This window comes from Pundamilia nyererei, unplaced genomic scaffold (genome assembly GCF_000239375.1).
Source record: "Pundamilia nyererei isolate P.nyererei 1_Seehausen unplaced genomic scaffold, PunNye1.0 scaffold00015, whole genome shotgun sequence".
NCBI classification, from domain to species: Eukaryota; Metazoa; Chordata; class Actinopteri; order Cichliformes; family Cichlidae; genus Pundamilia; species Pundamilia nyererei.
This window is the reverse complement of record NW_005187416.1, coordinates 2,252,204-2,266,525: the sequence shown is the minus strand read 5'-3', so window position 1 is coordinate 2,266,525 and position 14,322 is coordinate 2,252,204. Positions and strand designations below refer to the sequence as shown.

General features: G+C 40.4%; 1 protein-coding gene across 2 annotated transcripts; it reads right to left on the bottom strand.

The window, feature by feature from the left end:
- Positions 1-234: 234 nt before the first annotated feature.
- lrrc32 (leucine rich repeat containing 32) lies at positions 235-13,773 on the bottom strand. 2 transcript variants are annotated; one of them, XM_005725401.1, is made up of 3 exons: positions 13,732-13,773; positions 8,107-8,200; positions 235-4,437 (listed from the first exon to the last, which is right to left on the bottom strand). In XM_005725401.1, exons 1-3 carry the CDS (start codon positions 13,752-13,754, stop codon positions 2,605-2,607), a joined length of 1,950 nt encoding a protein of 649 aa, XP_005725458.1. In that variant the 5' UTR covers positions 13,755-13,773; the 3' UTR covers positions 235-2,604. The 2 variants fall into 2 exon arrangements, with proteins under 2 accessions (XP_005725458.1, XP_005725457.1); XM_005725400.1 differs by lacking the exon at positions 13,732-13,773 and adding an exon at positions 9,795-9,937.
- Positions 13,774-14,322: the final 549 nt, after the last annotated feature.

Below are 14,322 nucleotides of genomic sequence, written 5' to 3'. Positions count from 1 at the left end.
AGCTAACAATGCACTTAAGGGGCAGACTTTAAGTAGAGGTCTGTATATCCAAAATACTTGTTCAACCTCTACTTAAAAAGCCCTGGAAACACTCTTGGCTATATTTGTAGGATCTTTAGGATACATTTCTGAGAGTGTTATACGTTACAATATAAAGCGCCTTGAGGTGATTGTTGTTGTCATTTGGTGCTGTATATTAAAAAAACAAATCATAACTACACAGAGAGTGTAATCTTTAATAACAATATTTGAGTTGATGTTAAAATAACAAATAACACACACACATTAAGAAATTCTCCTTCATTTACTAAAAAAAATAAAAACTTACACTTCACAAAAATACATGGCATGATAAGAAAAAATATTTAACTTTGGTTTTTGCTAATAACATCAATAATAATTTGCTTTTTAGGATTAAACACAGTAAAAATCACATGAAACTGTGAATCCCAGTGTAGCCCACAACAGCACAGCGCTAGATTTACCATTTTATATAATATTAATGTGGTAAAAACAACACAAACACTCATGTTATGCCAACACATTATACATATCAGTCAATTTAACAGGTGGAGCACCATGGGCCTGGTATCAGTATGGAAAACATACTATGGAATATTTCCAGCTTTGTTTTTATAGTTTTTTTTATATATATATAAAAACAAACAGAAGAAAAATAACTTATGTCATCATATGTTCTGCTCTATGTAGCATTATTAAGGTCTTATAGTGTTATAAAATCAGATACAGTCACACATACAAGAGGAAGTTTAAAGTGCAAACTATAAATAAAGGTTAAAGTGACGGCTTGGATTTCTTAAAAAACACAACAACAAAAAAACAACCTTCATCTAATCCTACTTCACGAATAAAGAGCCTCTTGTTTCATGACCTTTAGTAGTGTTCTCGTCTTTATTTTTAGCTTAAAGGAAAATTCCAACATGTCTGAGTGAAGACATCTGTCTGAGATTCGATGCTCCCTCGCCCCGTTTCATCTTTCACCGTCTCAGTCACTGATCCATCTTCAACAAACCTTCATTCTACCCTTAAATGAGTGTGAGTGACGCTTTGGGAAAATACACAACTTTGCTTTCTTGTTGTGATTTAAATGAGAAGGTCAACTTCAGTATGAAGTTAAGGCGTGGAATGAGCCGGAAACAAGCCAGCGTACGCACAAAAAAATGAGATTAAAAAAATATGTAAGGTGTTTATTTTATTCCTCTGGGATAATCCATCCATAGGGATGATGCTTTTTTTGTAGCATTGCCTTGGTTCGCTACACTAAAACCCAGTGGACTTCTCTTCAGGCAAAAATTATAACAGAAATTAGCTCTGGTCATCGGAAGTGTGTTTTGTTAGTGAAGGTGAGTGCCATATTTTAATTTGAATTTTTAAGAGCAAACGTAGTCTCCAAAAGTAAAAGGTTAACATTAATTCATGAACAAACTTAAGTTTCGCTACACTGAGCTGCCGTGTTCGGTGGGATAATGAGTAATTTCGCCGACAGCTTGCTAGCAACACTTAGAAGTTGCTAGCAAGTGGGGATATTTGCTTAGATTAGAATGGCTAAATCTTTTCTTTAAGTTCCCTTTTTAGAAATCTAACCTAAAAAAAAAAACATTACAAAAAAATGCTGGAAGCGCAAAAATGCAGCCTCATTTCTGTGTTTTATTCATTTCTTTGGCACTCTTTGGCTTGATTTCCCCAACATGGATCATTTTTTACATTTTGATATGAATGAAGATGTTTTTCCAAAAAAAAAAATCCCAGTTTTAAAAAGCACAGGTGTAAAAGTGTGGGTGTAGCCTGTGTTTATTTGTACTGAAGCACATTTCCTTTGGCAAGCTTGTTTTTTGATAGCTAAATTTAGCTTTCCTGTTTGTCAGAGCTAACATCCACAAGGCAAATGCCACAAACCAATGAGTGACTAAAAAAAGGCAAAGTTTCACACTGAAATCAAAGTGTATTTTCCAAAAGGCCAAACACTTATAATAACTTTTATTGCTGCATTTCAGGCACGCTTGTTGATGCCACGCTTTTGTGGAAGTGTTTTTAGTGTTAATTCTTCATTTTACATTCAGTAAGATAATGTGCGGTCATGGCTCTACAACTGGGTTAGCCATAAAGTTGTGTTTAGACAGAAAGCAAAACAAGTTTCCACTTTGTCCTGCAAGCACACACAGCTGCTTAACGTCCAATGCACCAAGTGTATCTGCTCTGTGCAGTTTTTACTTGTTATCAAGTCACTGAAAAGGCTTTTTTATGAGTTGCCATCACTCTTGAAACGCTCAGTTTTGTAGTTTTCATTTGACTTTGCATTGTCACACTGCCTTGTTTGGTGTCTCAGCACACCATAAGGTCCTTAAAATCTCTTTTTTTCTTCAATTGGGAAGATACTGAGGAATGCTTGCTTGTTGATAGATGTCTCAGTGATCAATGGTAGCTTTTCGTAGTGGTACAAACAACTCAAAGCCTCACATTGTTCCTTCAGGAGACTTTGGTTTGCCCCACAGAAGTTACATTCACATTTTCAGCTGTGTCTGACTGAAACCTTCAGCTGTTTCCTAAATTCCTTCATGGCTTTCTGTGGCCAACCTTCATTCATTATGCCCTAAAACCTCTGTTATGTTTCCGCCTCCTTGAGTGGCAACATTTAACCAAGAGCACGAACACGATCATCACAAGTAACAATATCACTATAACTGTAATAACATAGTTCTGGACGGGTGGTCCATGGCACATTGTCTGGGTCACCTTCTTGATGCTGACCGGCTCAGAGTAGTCCTCGTGAACGCAGGTCACCGTTTCAATGTCAGGAATGACCACGGCGGACTGCTGCACCATGATGATGAATCTGAGGTTGCTGCAGCAGCTTAGAGGATTGGAGCCCATGTAAAGAGTCTTTAGAGAGTGCTTCAAAGCAAGGATGGTGCTGTACTCCAGTGTCACCAGGTGGTTGTTCTGCAAATTTAGGGACTCAATGGAGGACTCTTTGCTCCACGTCGGTAGAGTGGTCAACTGGTTGGTGGACAGATCGACGTATTTGAGGCTTCTCAGTAAGGACAAGTCTGCTTTTAGAATGGAAATGTTGTTTTTCCTCATGGAAAGGTGAACCAGGGAGTGCTCTAGACCAGAAAGAGAGTCTTTGTGCATGTCCAAGCCTGGATTCAGGGACAAATCCAAGACCTTCAATGGGGTGTTGGCAAACATGTTCGCGGGCAGACTCCTCAGGTTGTTTTCAGAGAGGTACAAAGCCTCCAATTTTGGAACAGATAAAAAGGACACACAACTTTGAGGATCCTTGTGGTTTTGGTCTGTTGGCTCAGAGTCACAGACTTGCAGGTTGTTCTGCTGGAGATGCAGGTATTTGATGTTGGCGAGTCTCTGAAATATTTGATAGTCCAGGGTTGTGAGGTCGTTTCCTTGTAAGAAGAGTTCTTCCAGCGACTGCACAGTGTTTTCTCCAAATGTCAGACTCTGCAGTGGATTATAGCTCAGATTGATGACCTTAACTCTCTGTAGAAGGCCTACATCAGTAATAGAAAATGAGGTAATGCAGTTATTACTCACATTTAGGACCTCCAGTGATCCCATCATGGAAAAATACTCTTCAGGCATTTTTTTGAGTTGATTGTAACTCATGTCCAGGTATCTGAGGCAATTAAACGTTATGTTTCCCATGAATTTAATGTTTTGGATTTGATTTTTCGAAAGGTCCAGATATTTAAGGCAGTTGTTTTTCGGGAGACGGGGAAAGAAGAGCATTTTGTTTTGACTCAGGTCAAAAGTGACAAGTTCATATGGAGTGTCTGAATCCGCGCTTTGGAATGACTCCAGGCTGTTTTGGCTGAGATTAAACACTTTTAATTTGTCGAGATTGAAGTCGTCGATGCACCTTATTGAATTCTTGGACAAATCAAGTTCGGTCAAATGAGATAAAATGTCAAAAGCTCCATCTTCAATTTTTAAGATGATATTATTGTGGAGGCTGATTTTCCTCAAGGACAAGGATCCACTGAAGGTATCTTTTGCTACTTCAGTGATGCTATTGCTGTTCAGAGAAAGGTTCACCAGCCTGGGAGAGTCAGCCAAGAAATAGTCTGACATCCCCGTGTACAGGCCATTGTTTGACAGATCCAGTGACTCCACAGCTTTAAGAGGTCCGATGTTTGTTTTGGAGTGGGCAAAAACATTCAAATGATTCTTGGACAGATCCAGGATTTTCAGATCATTCATGTCTTCGAAGAGCCTGGGCTGGATGAAGTGGATCTTATTGGAGTGGAGATTCAGATGCCGGAGGTTGGTGTGGTATGCTAAAGTTTCCTGGGTGAGATTCTGCACCTGGTTTCGTGAAAGGTCCAGCATTTGGACGACATCGGGAAGGTTGAGTGGCGCACTTCTAAGGCTCAGATCGCTGCAAAACACATCCATCTGGACCTACGAACAAAGACAAACACACGAGTCTGATTATCTCGGCATACAGCCAGGTTGACTGATCATGACACAACACAGACCACATGTGGATGTGGAGGGTCGATTTATGAGTCGGTGTATCAAGGCCCAAGGCATGTTCTTGGCAGCAAGACAACCCAGTGTTGTATTTTTATTTTAAGTGTTTAAACTATGATTATTTCTCTTTGAATTGATTTAAAAAAGCCAACCAAAAGAAAAAGAAATCAAAAAGTTCCTAAACCAAGAAGAAAACACACCTCACACCTTTACTTCTTCTTTCGTCCCTGTTAGACGTTTGAGGTATTAAGTGCAGTTTATAATTGAAACCATATGGCCACAAACCCCCATGTCCAAAAACAGCTCATAAAACTGTCTCCCTCTCTGCTTACTCTCTAAGGCAGAGTACATTTAGCTTCTTGGCGTATTTGTGGTATCGTGAAAGGGGCATTCCTTGTTGATTGCAAGCTGTCTGTAAACAAATAAGAACTGGATGGCAGAACATCTCGTATCTGCTCAGGAACAAATCAGTCACACTTGGAGAAAAGTTTTATCATTGAAAAAAGACGTATGTTTCCTACGTGACTTTGCGTCTCATTAGCAATACTGCTCGTGTGGCACGCAACTGCTTATGTCAGACTAAGTCAGACTTTAACTCCACATTATCTGAGTCACGCGTGAGGCGGTTTACGGCACATTTAGTCAGAGTAACTGTAAAAAAATGACTAATACTTGTGTAAATAATGGGAACAAAGTGGAGAAACTGCTAAAGTCGTGCTCAACTAGCTGAAGCTAGAACACCATAAAGTGCAACATCCCCAATTAGGTGATCTTTGTTTTACGGTCTGCTAGTGGTTTATTTAATGGCTCACAGTTCAGAGATGACAGTAAATGAGAGTGAGAGTGTTTAGTGCAACAATGTCACCAAACTGGACACAAAAGTCGCACAACCATTAAGCCAAAGGGGGGGGGGGTGCCCTTGACCTCAAGTTTCATTCCATTTCCCATCTCTCTATCCCCTCATTATCGGTCACCTCACCACTTTCAGTTCTCTTATAAATACTTGCTGTAACAAGGCCAAAATATGCTTTCAAGAAAGACTTTATTGCTGGAAGATACCTATCTGGTTTCACAAAACTACACAATGTTTTTTAATCACAAAAGCATCTATGGACATCCAAACACGGGGATTTTTCCCTCCCCGCTCTTGTTTGTCCTTACGGTTGATTAACAGCTGATTTACGAACAAGACTGTATCTTACGCTTCCACACCACAGATCTCCACTGTTGTCCAGAAACTGTGACCACGTTCATAATTTCATTCCCAGTGTACAAAATACAGAGTTTGTTTATCAAAGCCGCTGGTGTGCCGCAGTTTTGTAGTGTGCTTTCTTGGCTGTACACAGCACTAGTCATTTTTCATGCCGAGGCTTTATTGTTGGTGATGGGTTTATTGTAACCCTAACCACAATGTTTTTCTAAACCAAGCAGTTTTCAGAGCCTAAACCCAACGAACCGACTGGAAGATGCAGTGTGGTTAAGCAGGTGACTCTCTGAGGGCCTTACTGCAGCAGACTTGGTTTAAATCTGCTCCAGACCATTTGCTATGCTTCACCCTCCCCCTCTCGCCATTTTCCAGCCTACTCTTCATGGTCCTGTCTAATAAAGATCTGAAATGCCCCTCTTTAAAAAAGTAAACAGTCTGTATTGAGAAAAAAACCCTAGCAGGTTGTAAACTGTGGTTTCCTGGCTGGTAAACATGAGATTTATGCCATCGCTATCCCTCTAACCTACTTTGTTGATCTCTTAAACAGAGCGTTTTATATACTTCTCGGGACATTATTGCTGCAGTTACTGTGTAACAGTATCGATGGTTAAAAAACACCTTCATCATCGTGGAGACTCTAAACAGCATCATGTGACCGTCCAGAATGAGAACCTCCGTTTGTGATAGTCCTCCAGAATAAAAACTACATTTGTTCACAAACCTTTATTACAATGTTTTGATTTTGTAAGAGCTTATAATGAAGCGAATGATGAGTTCTTAAGACTGAACTCTGGATTTTAATCAAAAGCATCACCTTTTCTAAACCTAACCAAGTAGGTTTGGTACCAAAACCTTGAAAGTGGTCTCACACTCAAAAGCAGCTCTTCATTTTACAGTGGAAACACACCTATATGTAGTTTCAGCAATTCTTAGAGCAGGGGTGTCAAACATAAGGCCAGGGGGCCAGAATCAGCCTGGCAAAGACTCTAATCCAGCCCCATTGGATGGCTTTTAAAAACATAAATTGTGGACTTGGATCTTTATTGATAACTGCCATTCACATTAGACCAAAGTAATTAGGTCATATATTTTAAAAAATGATAGAAAAGATATAGTTTCTTCACATATCTTTTTTTTCAATGGATTGTACACATATATATACTTTTTCTGTAGTTTTACATGTTTTTTATAGTTTATAAGTCATGCTGATGGATTTCAATTACTGCAGCAACATTTCTTTATCATGTGGTAAAAAATTAGGACATACTTTTGATTTGCGCTTCTTTTACTTATATCGAGAAATCTAAGGAATCAACTGTGTAATTAAACTTCTTTACACTGACAGAAGTGGGGGGCGTCGCTTGTCCAGCCCACTTAAGTTAAGCCCACTTAAGTGTATGGCCCATGAGACATCCCCAGTTTAGAGGGAACAAATGATTAATACCATGGAGGACTAGTTTATTCTAATTCCAAAAGTATACCAACCAGTGAAGCAAATAGGTATTACTCCACAGCCCAAAATAGTCTTTAACAAATGCAATATTTGCTGCTGTCTCAGTAACATTTTGTAAGAGCGACACTAACCAGCTACTTCAGGGAACTACAGAGCCTTTTTGTAATGTCTTAGACTCAAGTGTACAAAGTGTGATTTGTGGCATATCCTTATATGTCATCAGTAGTGTCTTTGTGCTGCTTTTTCTTTTTTTTACTTCATTCAGAAAGTGTGATGCTCTGAAAACCGTTCCGATTTCAACAGAGAAGTTCGGTGATATCTGGGTATTTATAGAACCACTGATGACCACATCAGATGTAGGTGACGCACCTTTCGCTTTCACTATCTGGCTATTTTTAGCTAACACATCTGAGCCTGACACTAATGACTCTGACCAATTGCTACGTGATCCAACCTTTAACCCATAGAGGCTTTATTTATGTATTTCCGGCTCTTTCCTAAGAAAAGTGAGTACTGTAGCTTACTGGAAGTGATGCATTTTTCTTTTTCATTTCATTTCATTTGATTACAGCAATATTTCTGCAAGATCAATCACCAGAAATACCATGAAAATGAAATCACAGCACTGTACACAATGGCAAAGCTGGGTGACACATGTCCTCTATGCTTAAAAAAAACCCCCCAACCCTCTATCAGCATGACTTCCACTGAAGACAAATAACATTTTAATGCCCAGTTATTAAAGCTGGCAACTCGTGAACTAACTCTCTTCAGGTCTAAACTTGCAAATAATTATAAAATAAACTGCCTGTAGTTGATGTGAATGAACAGAGAAAGCGCACATACCATGTAAAATGTAAGTGAACAAAAAACAGAGAAAAGATGCCGTTAAAAAAAACAGAGAAAAGACCAGACGTGCGCGTCTCTGTTTACTTACAACTCGGCATGGAGGGGGTTGCTGGGGAGGGTACGCGGATGCCGCCACGCAGCTGACCAACAGCAGGAAGAACAGCTGGAGGACGTCCATGGTGCTGCAGGCACAGACAGTCCAGATCACACAAGTGAGCAACACATGAATGTGGGAAGGATGCTGTATATGTAACTAAAAAGGGAAGGAGTAACAGTGTGTGACCTATGAAGGCGTTTTGTTGCTTTTTTTTATGCAATGAAAACAGGGGCTTTTTGTTGCAATTATTCTGAATGCTGTTTTTTTTTTCTTTCTAGCATAAATAATGACTAAGACAAAAAAAGGGTTTCCATTAACTCTTTGTACTGTTATTGTTTTTTAAAAATTAGCGACAGTTTGAGGCGAGTGAGTCACGCTTATAGCGCTTCACTGTTTCCTGATAGGTTACTTAGAAACAAAACAATACATTATGTCACCTTATAGGGCAGACACGCTGTGCCCCGGACGGGTTGATAAGCTGATATGCATATGGAAACTTACGGGGGAAACAAAAGGTTTGCAGTTTGAGGCTAAGAGTGGTTTAAAGTCACGAGTGACAAACACGGAGGCAGTTTGCTCTAATTTAATTCATCACAGTGCTCTCATGTGATGCTTGGAGCACGCAATCATCCTTCATTTAGCGTTAGAGAAACCTTTAAAAAGTTGAATGAATCAGCCTTTTGCTCCAATTTTAAGGCGGATCGCAGAGCTGCAGGGCTTTGATGAAAGTCGAATAGACTTTAAGGTTTATCTCATAGAAAAAAGGAAATGTTTACAGTCTGGTTAAACACCACAGCTGTTAATCTGCAGCCAAAAAAGATCCACACTTTCGGACTTTTAAATGTTCCCATTCAACCTTTTTTTTCTTCCTCCCATTTTAATTCCCATTCTACTTCCAGCCCCACCACGGGGAAATTTCACTGCATTTGTTTAAACTATCCCACTAATACCATGAAAGAGATACAGAGCATTGTTTGGCAGGGGGACATCTTCAGATTTCAGATCCACCAAAGAAATGTTTCCCCTCAAAATTCCTCACATGGTTTCACTTATATAAACATCTGAGGCACTAAAGAGGCCATCAGACATTATGTAATGTAGGATGTATTAACTAAGGTGAGGAAAAAGTCCACCTTATTATAGAGCTTGTGACCCCTAGTTTCAGAAACGCCAGAGCGCCTATAAAAGAGGAAGTTTTGTACATTTTGCAGATAGTAGTAGTAGTAACAGTGCTGCAGTGGTGGAGTTTACTGCATAAATGTGAACCAGGAGGCTTTTATTTTGGCAGAATCACAACTTTTTTAAAGATTCTATTACACAAAATTATATTTTAGCACGTAGAGTTCAAGTCCACGTGTCGGTACACGGCAACTTCATCACAGTGAAGAGAGAAAATCAGCCTTTTCCAGCCTTTAAAGTCCTCATAACGCTGATTTAAAAGTATTTGAAAGAGCTGTTTAGAAGTGTTACCCATGCAAGCAATACAGCTGAGTTAGTAGCTGGTAAAACTTGTGCACTTTTTCTTCTGTTTTAGAGTTTACACGCAGGACTTTTACTACAAAATGAGTATTTGTACTCCGTCCACCTCTACAACTGTAAGCAAGTACACAAATGTCACCGAGACCCCGAGAACCTTCCAAAAACCTCTGCAGCAACAGCCCAACAATATGAACTTTTACCTCGCTTTCAGCTGATGATTAATCTTCACAAGCCTCCTGACCATATCGATTTCACACCCTCACACACCCACACAGGTCGATCGCTCCTTTCAGCTCGACGCTCCTCTCCCCACGGCTGCCGGCTGCTGTCCGGCCATCCTCACATCCTGTGAGAATATCCTGCATGGCTTGGCCTCTTTCCCCCCTCCCACTGTTCTCGGGGAAATGCCATATAAGGGGGGGTTGGGTTGGGAATTCTAGTTTTGAGCTGTAACTTCAAGGAGACTCAACCCTAACCTCTCTTCCCAACCTCACAAAAAAAAAAAGCCATCTATTAATCCTAAAATTGGATGTCTCGAGGAATAGTTTGAACGTTCTCACAGGCACCAGACTCCATTTGGAATCTGAGGCATTTAAGCCTCAGCTCTGCCGAATACTTTTCCGTTCTTTGAAATCTCTGGAAAGCAGCCTTTTATGGATGTTTTCTTTATTTTTTTAAACAAGGTGAGCTGTTTTTGATGCTTCTACGTCAGCAGCTCTTATTGATACCGTTCGCAGAGACGTGTGGGTGCGCTGAGAAATCACACATCCTTTTTATGACTGTGGGAGTAAGTCAGACTTGTCATGTGGCTTTTCTCTGGTCTGCCCTACTGTAAACAAACATCGCTCTAATTATAATGAATAAGACCAGTTTATACATACAGACAATCAGTTTTAAATGACTGTACGAATGTCTGCGTGTCTAGACAGGCTGGAAAAAAGCATGAGTAAAACTCTCGCCTCCATAAAGGGCTCTCGAGCTCTGACTGCATCGGTGGAGATTTTCAGCGATAGATTGCGCTGCATGTGAAGCAGAAATGCTATTTTTAACAAATAAAATCAGACTGTTTCTAAACTACAGTCTGTTTTAGGACGCGAATATTGGAAAAAATGCAATTTATAAAGGGATTTGTAAGCGTTCTATCTCCGAGTTTATATAAGCAGGTGTTTCTTAATCCGTTGACTTTTGTGTAAGTTAAGTGTTTAAACTCCACATTTAATCAAACAAATCTGAATCTGTTATAAAGTATTAAGGATGCTAATGCTGTTTATCTGTTTCACAACCACAAACATAAATATAATCATATTAGAAACTGAAAGCAGCTAAAGGATAATTCTATTATTAAAGGGGAGGTAAAGAGGACATCCTTCATATGCTGTAATTAATTCTAACCAGGTGGTGGCATAACTCTCTAAATCTTTACCCACCTTCTGAAGTTTTCTCCAGTGAATTATCAGAAAACAGATCGCGTATGCAGAGTAGCTGGTTTCTGTTTCTGCATCATCACAGACTTAGAACAAAAATAACGCTGAATAAAAACTAGATTTTAGTGTCAGATTGTGGCACTTTGGAGGTGATTGCGGAGTGTTTCTCGTGTCGTTACGCTGGAAAGAAATTTACCCAGAGGGCCTGAAATTTTGAAAATCTTTTACAGGATGAAGGTTACATTTTGAAAGGCTTTGTTAAATTTACTGACGTTATCGTGCACAAATAGAAATCTGTTGAATCTGACCAACTGAACCAAAGAAACAAGACTATCGACCTGCAGAGCGAGGGGAACTCTCTCCTCGGCTCTCTGAGCTTTTTGGGGGGATCGCTTGTCTTTAGTCTCGACCTTTCCTCTTACACGTGGGATCTCATGCCCTGTGCCCTGAGAGTTACTTAAAACTGTGTTGATGTGTAAAACCCAGATTGTGACCCACACCTCGAACCATCAACAAGCCTTAGGTGACTTACTTAGTTTTTCCGAGTTCCTGATGATTTGCCTGCTGAGTCTGATTCTTCAGTATCAGCTTTACTTTGTGGTGTCTGAGCTCAGTTTTGGTTCTTTCCCGCTAAAGACGCAGCACAAGATGAGCTCGCCATCAAAAAGAGTCGAATAAAGATGTCACCATTAAATTCTCTGGTTTTGCTTTTGCTTTCCCCCCCTTATGTAAATATTTAGGTGCAGTTTTTAACCTGAATTAACATGGCGGAATTTTCTTTCGTTTTTTGAATTGTAAATGACTTCTTGTGGTACACCTGCAGCTGAGAGCCTTCACTTTCTGTTCTGAGAGAGAAGCCACTGTCCACTCATTATGTGGTCCGACACTTTCACGCTTTTCTTATCACAATCACATCTATCATGAATACGTTGCTTGCATGTGTTCAGGATGTGTTTCGTAACCTTTTCTCTTCCCTGACCTTGTCGAGAAGCACGCTCTCTGGATTCAGCACCTCCTGATTTGGCTTTCCTCTCCTGCTTCATCAGACGCACATTTCAGCTGTGTGGACTGGTGCGTGTGCAGCTTTTAAGCCTGTAAAGCATTCCCAAAAGTTTGGACAGCTAACACACGCACCGCAGCGTTCCCAAACATCCAGCCTGGAGCAATCTTCATCCAAAAAAAAGAACAAATCCCACCTCACACAGAGAGCTGTGACCCGGACTTCATGGAGCCGGTCTAGGATTAGATCAACAGACAACCTAAATCCACTAAAGACCCGTGGATGCCTCCAAACGAGGCTTGCACCTGAAATAACCTTTCAAACTGAACACCTGCTGCAGGTTTAATGGCTCACACCAAATATTAGCACCACACACACGCGCTGGGTTACGGCACAAGCCAGTCAGCAGATTATTCTTCTTAAGGGTGTTTTTGGTTCACACCACGATCTTTCCCTCTCTTTAACCAAGTAGTTTTTATATGGAAACCTAACCAGTGAGAGGAAGTGAGAGCAAAGTGTGAGGGAAAAAATAAAGTGCCAAACAAAGCCGGTACTAACAGGAGGAAAACAAGGATCCCCTGGCTCTTAATCTGGGACAACGTGGTCCTTCCCATTTTCCAACCACCTCCTGTGGACTTCAAGCATCTCTTAAAAGCACCAACACCAAAGGATACCTTACAGGTAATGGCGAGCTGCAGGATGCACCTGACAGAACAGCATCATGTAACACTCTCTAAACCCGGCACGTTATAAACTTAAAAAACAAGCGCTCTGTTTAGATCTCCAGCAGCTCACGTGGGCTCATTATGTGAGTTATGTGGCTGAAAGCTCCAGAAATACTCAGCTGGTGCAAGCGGACCATTAGTTTGGATCGTTTGTGCAAATATTGGAATTTGTTCTTAAGTTAGATCTGCAGTTTAGAGGTTTACTGTATATAAATATAGATTTCCATGTAAAATGTAGAGTGGGTGAAAGCGTAAAAGTGGCTTTTTGGAGTAAATCTACAGTGTGAAAATACACAAGCACTCCTTGTTTAATTTGATTTTTAGCATATCGCCTCTCTGGCAGGTGGACTCTGATTTATTCATAACTACTAACACTTATTAAGAAATATTTACAAACCACAGGGTGAAATGGTGCATCAGGTTAATGTTCTGCATGTATATTATACATACATTTGCCCTACAGAAATGATATGGGCAAAAAAAAATCACTTAAAGTGGACTCATTGCACTCATATTCAGACCCAGCCTTTCCACTAAGGGGCTCCAACACAGTAGCTTTGCATGATTCACAGTGCAGCTGACCCCTCAGCTAGCTTTCTTCTGATTGGCTGCCCCTCACAAACAGGTTTAGGACATCACCCTGAACCAAAAGTAGAAAGAAGGATCTGAAGCCTGTTTAATAAAAGCATCTCCTACTGTACCGGCACCTGTGGTGACAGCAGCCGCTTTAAAGCGTCGAAGAAGAAAAACTCGTCGTATTTGGCGAAAACTGTGATCTCCATCTCTGAATTTGGTGGACGCAAATATGAAAAGCTGTGTTGAAAAGCTGCCGAGCGCCTGCTGTTTTCGATGCTTCACGCGGATAACAGCTGATCTATACTAATGCACAAGTTTTATCGTCTTAACCGTGAGTTTTTAAAAACAGCGTAAAGCTGCACGAACACAGGCGCGCGTTAGCAAACAGGTGTCACGTAAGAAGGAGCCTTACCTGGTCTGCTGTCTGCCGTTCATGTGCAGGTTAAGTTTCAGATTAACTATCCTTTCACTCTTTGCCATGTTTTATCAGGTGTCATGTTTACACACAAATACACAATGTGAGTGTGTGTCACAGATCTCCCTGGGGGATTGTCCCCTTATATATATTCACCGGGATTCCCGGACTTTTTGTTTCCATTTCAGAAAAAAAAAAAAGAAGGTCGCCATTACTCGCGGGTGTGTGGGGTGGTTTTTTCCCCCCTTTATTTCTCAGATATTTGTTTCCTGGAAAAACAGTGAGATCAGAGGGATGCTATTCCTGCAGGTGAAGGGTGCTTAAGAAAAGCTAAGATTATGGACGGCTCAGGTAAGGTGTACCTGAAGGTAATGGAAGGACCACTCTGCCTCCTGTTGGTCATGGAAAGAAAGCACACCTATGTGAAAATTTGACTCTATGCGCACAAAACGACCTCACAGCCAAAGCTGTAATAAACAAAACACGGTGTAAACTAGACTTAAACAGTGAAATTTTAACGCATTTGTCTCTAGAAATATAATAAAGTACTACGTAATAGCCATATATTCAGATCAACATTTACTTTTG